Source organism: Lotus japonicus, chromosome 2 (genome assembly GCF_012489685.1).
Source record: "Lotus japonicus ecotype B-129 chromosome 2, LjGifu_v1.2".
Taxonomy (NCBI): domain Eukaryota; kingdom Viridiplantae; phylum Streptophyta; class Magnoliopsida; order Fabales; family Fabaceae; genus Lotus; species Lotus japonicus.
In genome coordinates, this window is record NC_080042.1 from 86,394,318 (window position 1) to 86,403,968 (window position 9,651).

Here is a 9,651-nt window from a genome sequence, read left to right on the forward strand (position 1 = left end):
TTGCACATCCGCTGCAATTTAGAGTTCGCGCTAATATTCAAATCTGATGACTACAATTACAAACAACCATGAGTATGAGTCCAGCTCATTATAATTAAATCTGTTTGGGCAATTATATATTAAGTTTTCACAACTATATAGTACAAATGAGAGTTGCTAGTTAGGCTTTAAGTCATGAAGGGTTTGAATAGTTTCCAGGAGATTATAAGTTTAAACTTGTTGTGACCACTTAACAAAAGCACAAATGATTTGTTTCTTTGAAACTGTACCCATTACTTGAATAGAAACAAAATACCGACGGAAGTGGAACGCCTAATGGGAGATTGATTGCTACTCTGCCTCCTATGATACATGATGTGATAATTTGTCCTTTATGTTCATTAGACTATTGGAGGAAGATTTGTTCATATGTTCGGATCTATTAAACTTGAAGATTCATTTCAAACCAACAAATCAATTAATACATTTTTTTGAAACTAAATCAATTAATAAATAGTAACTATTTTTTTTTAACTCCCTAGTAACTATTTTGTTGATCCTAGAAAATCAGGTGAAAATTACTTATAAATAGAGATGAATAAAATAACAACTATGGTTTGATGATCTTTGAATTATTAACTGTTCGTCTTGCATTTTTCAAACTAGGTGTTGGATAGATTTAAGACTTCATTTAAGTTGTCTTGATCAACCAACACAATGTTTACTTAGTTGTGAATCTTCTGGACCGATCAATATGTTATCGAACTTTGTAACTATTTGGGTTGGTGTGGAGAATTAGGATGAGTAGCCAAGTTTTAAATTAATGTTTTACGTAAAGGTGAATCTTTACTTCTATGAATTTCTCTTTAGTTAACATATTTATATACTTTCTGATGAGTTTGACCACTCTAAACATAAGAAGTGGCCCCTCAAAATTGCTCAATTTTGTGTTTTGTCTTGTTCTGTATCTCTCACATGCGAAGGTATTAAATACTTAGCTCTCAGCTTTCATATTCACTCTTCTTCTTCTATACTAACTTCTTCTTCTTCTTCCTTCCTTTCGACCCACTACGCACCATGTATACACGCGCCACCGATTCCCTCACCCACTTCCCGCCATCGCCAACTCACAACTACCAACTTACCCTCAGCGAGCTGGACTCGCTCTCGCAACTCAACTCGGAGGTGAGTTCCAATGCCAATTACAGTGGCAGCAGCGGGAGCACCAGTTACGTGGGGTCGCCGAGCTCGCTGGCAAGTCACGAGACTCAGCGAGTTGGCTTGATGCAGAGGAGCGTTAGCAGCCACTCGCTGCAGAAGAATAGTGGAGTCCACCACCCCTTCTCTGCTCTGTTCGCTGAGTTGATGGACTCGAAGAACGGTCCGGTGCGGAGAGTTTACAGTACCGGTGATCTGCAGGTCCCCTCCTGTTAGCAGAAACTATGTTAACTATATATATATATATATATATATATATATATATGTTTTATGGAATTGTGGGGTTTAGTGTTTTAAATTATGATTGTGGTTGCGGCTGAGTTACGGCACAAATGTGCGGTGATGCGGCTACAATTGCAGTCGCAATATCAATGTCAATGTGAAAACTCTAAAATCTGTTACATTATGGTCGCAATTGCGCTTATCGAGATTATAATTTGAAACCCTAACAGGATTGATACAACTGCATTTATGGACACGATATTGTTGGAGAAACTCCAAAATCCTATATGTTGTGGTTGCAATTCAAGTTACGGATTATAATTTAAAACTCTGCTTAAGGCCATTTCTATTTTGTTTGATTTCATAATTTTTTAATATATGTTGTGTTCTGATCAATGTCAAGTGAATTAATGATTCAATTTTGTTTTTGGTCTTAATGCAGAGTGCTAGAGGAATGTCACATTATCATCACTCAGATAGTCCTTTGTCAACTGAGAGTAGTATGATAATAGAAGAAATGACCAGGGCTGCCAGTCCTTATAGCCCAGAGGAGAAGAAGTTGAGGATTGAGCGGTATAGAAGCAAGAGAAACCAGAGGAACTTCACCAAGAAAATTAAGGTTTAGTTTGTCCTTTTAATATTTTAAGATACGTTATTATTATATTAACAAATAGAAGGAATTATCTTTCCAAAAAATAAATAGAAGGAATTTCTATTTTCTATAAGGCAATGATTTTTTTGTCCATTCTAAATTGAGAGAGATTAGAGGTGGTCATTTTCACTTCACTATGTTTTCAAACTCACTTAAGTTTCACATAAAAAAATTTTAAAATATGATTTTTTTTCCTTGTACTAGAGTCTCCCTTCTCTTTCAATTATTACAAAAATTATTGTTTACGCCTCATTTATGTTGATTTTTTTTTAATATTTCAAAAGTTCAATCTCCCACATTGATAATCTAACAAGCCTCCTAGTATATAATTTAGGGTTAATGGTCAAATTAGTCCATGAGTTTGTAAGTGAGTTTGATTTTATTACATCTGACGAAAAATGACATTTAGTGACGGTTATTTATACAATTTTTGACGGTTTTTTACCGCCACTAAGCGTCATTTTTCGTCAGAGAGATTAAAATCAAACTCGTTTACAAATTCAGAGACTAATTTGACCATTAACCTTATAAGTTATATAGTAAACTTCACATTGTGGAATGGTGGTAAAGATGTTAATTAGAGACAATTTCTTCATCTTCTATAAGAGATCTTAATTTTTCTTTTTTAATATTAGATCACATCTCCTGCTTTTTGTCCTTCTCTTCATGCCTCTCCCATATCCTCCTAAAGTTGTATAAATATAATTTTTCCCATTACACTCACATTTATAAGAATTATAGTGAAAATGAGTGTGAGACACCCATTATCGAAGAAAAGAACAGTAAATGTGAGACCGGGAGGAATTGAAAAGAAACTCCAATAAAATGGACAAGACAAGTCTGTGAAAAGGATAACCAGTGGTGAAAAAGTGTGAAATCATGACATGATCTAAAACCACATAAAAGGTTCAAAGTTAAGGTTAAACAGTAAAAGGTTGACAAAAAATTCCCAACTAAAAAAATGAGGTGACACTTTCAACAATCAATAGGCTCAATACGATAATAGGACTAAAATTGATGACTGTTCTTTGCACAATAGAGATTTGCCGGCCGCGTAAAAGATATAAAATATAGGGTTAAAAACTATAACCGTCCCTGAACTTTGAGCGAGATTTGAAAACCGTCCCTCGCCGGAAAATTATCTGAAAACCGTCCTCAGACTATTGAAAACTAAATTGACCCGTCCCTCCGGCCACTATCCCTCCGGCGAGGCACTTATGTGGCACGCCACGTCATTTAATGAGGATTACGTGTAATTTTTTTTTTATTTAAAATTAAAAAATATCTCCAAATTATCTGAATTAACCCAATTATCCTAAATTAACCCTAAATCCCCAAATTAACATTAAATCCCTAGTTTTCCCCCCTAAAATAACCTTAACCTTCACCTTAACCTCATCCTTAACCACCTCCTCCTAAACCTCAACCTTAACCACCACCACCCATCAGATTGGAGATAAGAGGAAGAGATCCGCTGGGATTGCAGAAAGATCTGCTGTGACATGTTCTTCTCAGTTTCTTTGTCTCTTCGAGTGGGTTTCATTACAGGTTTGGGTTTCACTCACCTCAATTTCGCTCACAAAACAGATCTGTATGGAATGGTTCTCCTCCATCGATGCTTAATTCTGTTACCCCAATTTTCCTTCCCTTTCACCATAACCACCGTTCCTAGATCCTCCTCCTCAGTCGCCGGAGTCAGTGCTCGATCTGCATCCACAATAGTGCGGTGGTGAATGGGTTTCCGTGGTGAGTGGGTGTTACAGTGGCAAGGTCTTTTTAATTGTCTTCCCTTGTCTGATTTGATGCAGGTTTCATTGTGAATGGGTTTTTTCTGGGTTGGGGTTTATATTGATGTTGTTTGTCTAGATTTGATTTTTCTTGTTGGGGGAAGGTTTTGGGTGAGACCGTGAGAGGATGGATGAGGTGAGGAAATGGGGTTTGAGCTTTTAAGAAGGATGAAATTGATTTTTTCCTCCTACAGTATGTTGATGATGTTCACGGTTTGTTTCTGGGTGGGTTGAGAAGATGAAGATCTTTGAAGAAGATTGAACCCTAACTCATGAATTAGGGAAAACAGAATCATATTTGGGAGTTTTGATTATGTGTATCTTTAGGGATTTATGTTTAGGGATTAAGGTTTAGATTTAGGAATAAAGAAATTAGGAATTTTTTAATTTTAAATAATAAAAAAATTACACGTAATCCTCATTAAATGACGTGGCGTGCCACATAAGGGCCTCGCCGGAGGGATGGTGGCCGGAGGGACGGGTCAATTTAGTTTTCAATAGTCTGAGGACGGTTTTCAGATAATTTTCCGGCGAGGGACGGTTTTCAAATCTCGCTCAAAGTTCAGGGACGGTTATAGTTTTTAACCCTAAAATATACAATTAGTTGTGATTTCACGTTGAAAATGCTACTTTTACATTTGGTTTTAAGTGATATCTTCAATTCACACTATGTTTAACTAGTGACAATTTTGAATCACGGCTAATGTATGTTTGCAGAGGTTAAAAATTATTATTAAACATTATGTTGATTGACTTAAAATCACATATCTATGTATAATCACTTTTGTTTTAGTGTATTGAAACAGGTCCTGAAATTCATGATTTAGAAGCATGAAATTTCTCCTATATTTTGTCTTATTGAACTACTATTAAAATTGGAGGAAAGAATCAATTAGACATGTTGTGTTACTGTCCAACACAATGCACTGTATATAGCTCTATTGCTCCACTTTGGTACTATTTAGTCATAGTGCACTGTTACTTTGCAATCTCATTTTTTGACATATAGATATGGTATTAACATTATACATACATTTCATTTTTCTCTTAATCTTAATGAAACATTGTTTGACTAATTTGTTTTCTTTTGGGGATTAGTATGCTTGCAGGAAGACATTGGCTGACAGCCGGCCACGTGTTAGAGGACGATTTGTGAGGAATGATGAAATTGTGATGGACACTTCAGTAACAACCGGAGAGGAATTAGAAGATGATGAAGATGAGAATTGGACCAATTTCTTTGATTCCTTGGTTCCTGAAAATCATGCTCATGATCCTCAAAGTAGCTCCTCCTTTGATATGTTCTACTAAAATAAATAAAAAATATGGCTGGTTAATTAATTTGTTTGCTTGTGATCAAATTAAGTAGGTAATGTAAATATATTAAATGGAAATATTGAATCATGGATGTGAATGTGACCATGTGCAATGTTAGACTTAGTGTGGGGTGAAATTTTTTAGTGCCCACTTTATCTTTTTCATAGATTAGGCCTCAGTAGCAGCATTATACTGTTGGATAAATCTTAAACAAGTTGTACTTGGGGTTTAATTCTTATATATATCATGTATATTATGAAACTTTATAATCCTTTTGTTGATGCAGTAATGTGAAAAGGTATATATACGAAGAAAAATGAAAAATTAATGGTAAGTGGTGAGCATCAATTTAGCTGTGACTTCTCTACAGTGAATTTTTGTACAACAGAACAGTGAAGTCTTTGAATTTGTCTTCAAGCCCAGCCATAAAGGCTTATAACTTAAAAAAAAAGGAAAAACCACTTGGGGTTTTAGGTGAAGCTAAGCATGGGTTGCATGTTGATGTGGTAGTGCATTTTCATACTGTTTACACTGATTTTTGGTAAACAAATAGAATCCAAAAGCAATTTAAGGACCGGATTCGGAGTCCTTTCTGGGTTCTTTAGTAAAGACGTTTTAAATGTCAAGGCTGGGTTTTTGTGAAGAACGATATGAACAAAAAGGAAAAAAGAGTAGAGGATCGAAAGGAAAAAGAGGAACAAAAAGTAAAAGGAAATCAAAATGGCAAAGGAAATGAAATTGCATTGAAAATTAAAGGTGAGAATCACATCACACTCTTAGTCTCTTTGTAGCCATATGTCACATGAGACTTGGAGGCATCCATGGAGAGTTTTGAGTAATTGTGTGAGTCTGAGTAATTTTACAATCAGATTTGCTACTTATAGAATAAGAAATGAAACTGCCACTAGATCCTACGGTAGAGATTAAATCTTAGAAAATAACTCCCTACACTAGAGTCATACACTTGGCATAATTACACATAAAATAACTTGCAGCAACTTGTATCAACTTCCCGTAGCTATATTTATGGTAACTCCTTGCACCACTTCCACCTCCATGATTGCCACGTTGTTCCGCTTTCTATGACAGCTGCCATCTTCAATTTATTCCATTGTGTCTTCAAGTTAGTTTCATCTTCATGCTACATGGATAATAACCACCTTCATCTTCTTGTCTTGGTCGAGGAGCTCCTTTCATGTGGCTATATATTACAAAGTTTCCACTTAGTATTGTTGCATCTTCTCCTTGTCGAAGTTATGTGGTCGAAATATATACATTGCAAATGCCACGTTATTTTAATTCCCTATGAACTCTTGACAATAAACACTTTGGCATTAAAATGGTGCCATCAACATATAATCTGGACCTCAAAACCAAGGCCATATTTCGACTAGGCCATATTTCGACTAGGAAAGCAATTGGCATATGATTTCAACCGATATATGTAATAATAATTTGGTAGAAAGTAGATATTATGCTAACACATGCCATGCATTTACATACCCAGTATATCACTGATAAATTTTCAAAGCTATAAATTTTGGTGTTAACACAGGCCCCCCAAAATGTTGTTTCTCGAATAAAATGAGAGGAATAACATTTTGAGTTATATCACCAAAATTTTAAGCAAACTCCTCATGGCCTTTTGCAGTCACCTAGCCATTTTTTTCTTTTGAAATTGTAACTCACCATTTTGATTGCTACCTGCTACCCTCAGTATATAAAATTCGACTAAACCATTTAATGGCTAAGCCAAATTAAGATTAGTGGAAAATTTAGAAAATTGGGAGAGTTCAAGAGTAAACCATTATCATCCTCTTTGGTCGAAGTGATATCCTTTTCTAACTTGGTCGAAATACTAGTCCAGTACCATCATGCAATTTCAACATTGGCCTTTGAATATAAACATTTTATAATGGCAACATGTTTCATTATCATATAATATCAATCCAAAGCCAGTATCAAATCTCAACCATAACTTCAATACTTAGCAAAACAAACTTTGACCAATCCATTGTTTCTTACCAAGTTGGCACATCATTTTGCCACAAAGAGCATTTCTCTTTTATTTTCGGCAACGTGTGCCGAATTTCGGCAATGTATGCCGAATTTCAAACGAAAATATTTATATTTCAGCCAACCCCTTTTGGGCTTGAGGTCCTTGGCAAATTCTGACTCCTTTTCACCATAACCTTCTGATAGTCACTTGTAGTCTTCAATCCTTTGAAGGATTTTGCTGGAAATTTCCCTTTGCTCTCATCTTCATAAGTATAGGGAGACTTTGGCTTAAATTCAGCCATATTCACTTCATTCTCATCACTATCACTATCCTCATCAGATTGATCAATTTCATCTTGACCAATTTCAGGATTTTGAGTGGCTCTTATGCAAGAACTTTCTTCTCCTTGAAAAACTTCTTCAGGCTTGTATTTCTCAAGCCTTAGTTTCTCTACCCTTTTAACCTTATGAGCCAATTGAGTCATATCTATGAACTCATCATTAACCAAATTCTTTTTAATCGAATAGTCTAGGCCCCCAATAGCCATTTTTACTAATTCGAATTCAGGCACATGAGTAGAACATCTAGTTTTCATATGCCTAAATCGAATTAAGTAGTCATCAATTGGCTCATTCGGTTGCCTCTCAACATTAGCCAAGTCCATTAATGTCACTTTGGTTTCTCCTCTAAAGAATTGCTCATGAAAAGCCATCTCCAATTCATTCAATTATGGATCGAATTAGGAGGTAGAGTAGTAAACCAAGTGAAAGCATTTTTCGTCAAGGAACTTGGAAAATATTTCATTTTCAACAATTCATTGTTAGCAAGATCACAAATTTCAAGTTGGTACCTTGCAATATGCTCAACAGTCGATTCACCTGTGTCTCCTGAAAATTTAGTAACTTTTGGAACCTTTCCTCCCCTTGGAAGTTCTGCTTGAAGAACTACTTCAGAAAACGGAGACGTGACATTTGGACGATTGGCATATCCAACATTGAAACCATGATGATTTAGAACTTCTTCGACAGCATTGGCCACATTTTGTGGCCCCCCATAGTCATTTTGATTTCGATTAACTAAGACATTGTTGTCTAAATTTTGATCAAAATTCTGTTGCTGATTTTGGACTGAATTTTCTTGTCCATTCAGAACTTCGCTTGGACCAAAATTCTGATCTTGAGGCAAATTTTGAGGCTCATTTTGACTAAAATTCTGAACTTCATGTTGAGTAAAATTTAGAGGCACACTTTGACCATAATCAGGAACTTGCTGGAACGTTTGGTTCAAAGGCGGTGCTCCAAGAACATCAGCAATTCGACACAATTGTCGAGTTAAGTGTTGAGTATTTTGAATGAGAGGATTAAACATAGTTGATATTTGTTGTGTCAACATGTTCACCATATTGTACCTACTTTCATCAATTTGTTGCCTAATTGATTGTAAATCAATATCAATGGTTGAATTTGATGGAAATAAATTCAATGAACCACTTTGAATCAAAGGCATAGCCATTCCCAATGTGTTGAACTGTGTATGTTCTTGACCATTTTGATTTGCTCCTTGCCCAGAATTTTCAGAAATGACATCATTTGTCATTCTGCCATTAAACATTTTCACAAAATTCTGAGTACTACCTGAACGAAAAATATCAATATACTAATTGGTGGCCAAGTTCCAATTTGAACTCAAATAGAATTCAATTCGTTGCACAGTAGCACAATACGTTGGCCTTCTTGATATTGGTTTTTAAATTCTAAAAACCAATTCTTGAAATCAAATGGTCAATTTAGACCAATATATCAAATCAACGAGATGACGTCAATAACTGGAATTCAGAACTGGACCATAAATGACACTTAAAAACTTAGTTTTCACTAAAATGGTCCCACCAGGTGTGCCAATTTGTTTACACTGATTTTTGGTAAACAAATAGAATCCAAAAGCAATTTAAGGACCGGATTCGGAGTCCTTTCTGGGTTCTTTAGTGAAGACGTTTTAAATGTCAAGGCTGGGTTTTTGTGAAGAACGATATGAACAAAAAGGAAAAAAGAGTAGAGGATCGAAAGGAAAAAGAGGAACAAAAAGTAAAAGGAAATCAAAATGGCAAAGGAAATGAAATTGCATTGAAAATTAAAGGTGAGAATCACATCACACTCTTAGTCTCTTTGTAGCCATATGTCACATGAGACTTGGAGGCATCCATGGAGAGTTTTGAGTAATTGTGTGAGTCTGAGTAATTTTACAATCAGATTTGCTACTTATAGAATAAGAAATGAAACTACCACTAGATCATACGGTAGAGATTAAATCTTAGAAAATAACTCCCTACACTAGAGCCATACACTTGGCATAATTACACATAAAATAACTTGCAGCAACTTGTATCAACTTCCCGTAGCTATATTTATGGTAACTCCTTGCACCACTTCCACCTCCATGATTGCCACGTTGTTCCGCTTTCTATGACAGCTGCCATC

The 9,651-nt window shown here is 35.5% G+C and overlaps 2 protein-coding genes across 2 annotated transcripts; one reads left to right on the forward strand and one right to left on the reverse strand.

The window, feature by feature from the left end:
• The first annotated feature begins 991 nt into the window (after positions 1 to 991).
• On the forward strand, positions 992 to 5,434 carry LOC130735800 (zinc finger protein CO3). The gene is made up of 3 exons (XM_057587693.1): positions 992 to 1,398; positions 1,862 to 2,038; positions 4,957 to 5,434. The coding sequence occupies exons 1-3, from the start codon at positions 1,057 to 1,059 to the stop codon at positions 5,167 to 5,169; spliced, it is 732 nt and encodes a 243-aa protein (XP_057443676.1). The 5' UTR covers positions 992 to 1,056; the 3' UTR covers positions 5,170 to 5,434.
• Positions 5,435 to 5,809: 375 nt separating this feature from the next.
• On the reverse strand, positions 5,810 to 9,419 carry LOC130735801 (uncharacterized). Its single transcript, XM_057587694.1, has 2 exons — positions 8,025 to 9,419; positions 5,810 to 6,376 (listed from the first exon to the last, which is right to left on the reverse strand). Exons 1-2 carry the CDS (start codon positions 8,783 to 8,785, stop codon positions 6,295 to 6,297), a joined length of 843 nt encoding a protein of 280 aa, XP_057443677.1. The 5' UTR covers positions 8,786 to 9,419; the 3' UTR covers positions 5,810 to 6,294.
• Between the last annotated feature and the right edge of the window lie 232 nt (positions 9,420 to 9,651).

Bases quoted from the DNA above. Each gene is read 5' to 3' on its own strand.
- LOC130735800 (XM_057587693.1), top strand. From the start codon at position 1,057: ATGTATACACGCGCCACCGATTCCCTCACCCACTTCCCGCCATCGCCA. The intron at 1,399-1,861 runs GTCCCCTCCTGT...GTCTTAATGCAG, and splicing joins ACAGTACCGGTGATCTGCAG to AGTGCTAGAGGAATGTCACA. The intron at 2,039-4,956 runs GTTTAGTTTGTC...TTTGGGGATTAG, and splicing joins ACTTCACCAAGAAAATTAAG to TATGCTTGCAGGAAGACATT.
- LOC130735801 (XM_057587694.1), bottom strand. From the start codon at position 8,785: ATGTTTAATGGCAGAATGACAAATGATGTCATTTCTGAAAATTCTGGG. The intron at 6,377-8,024 runs GTACCAACTTGA...TGTAATATATAG, and splicing joins ACTGTTGAGCATATTGCAAG to CCACATGAAAGGAGCTCCTC.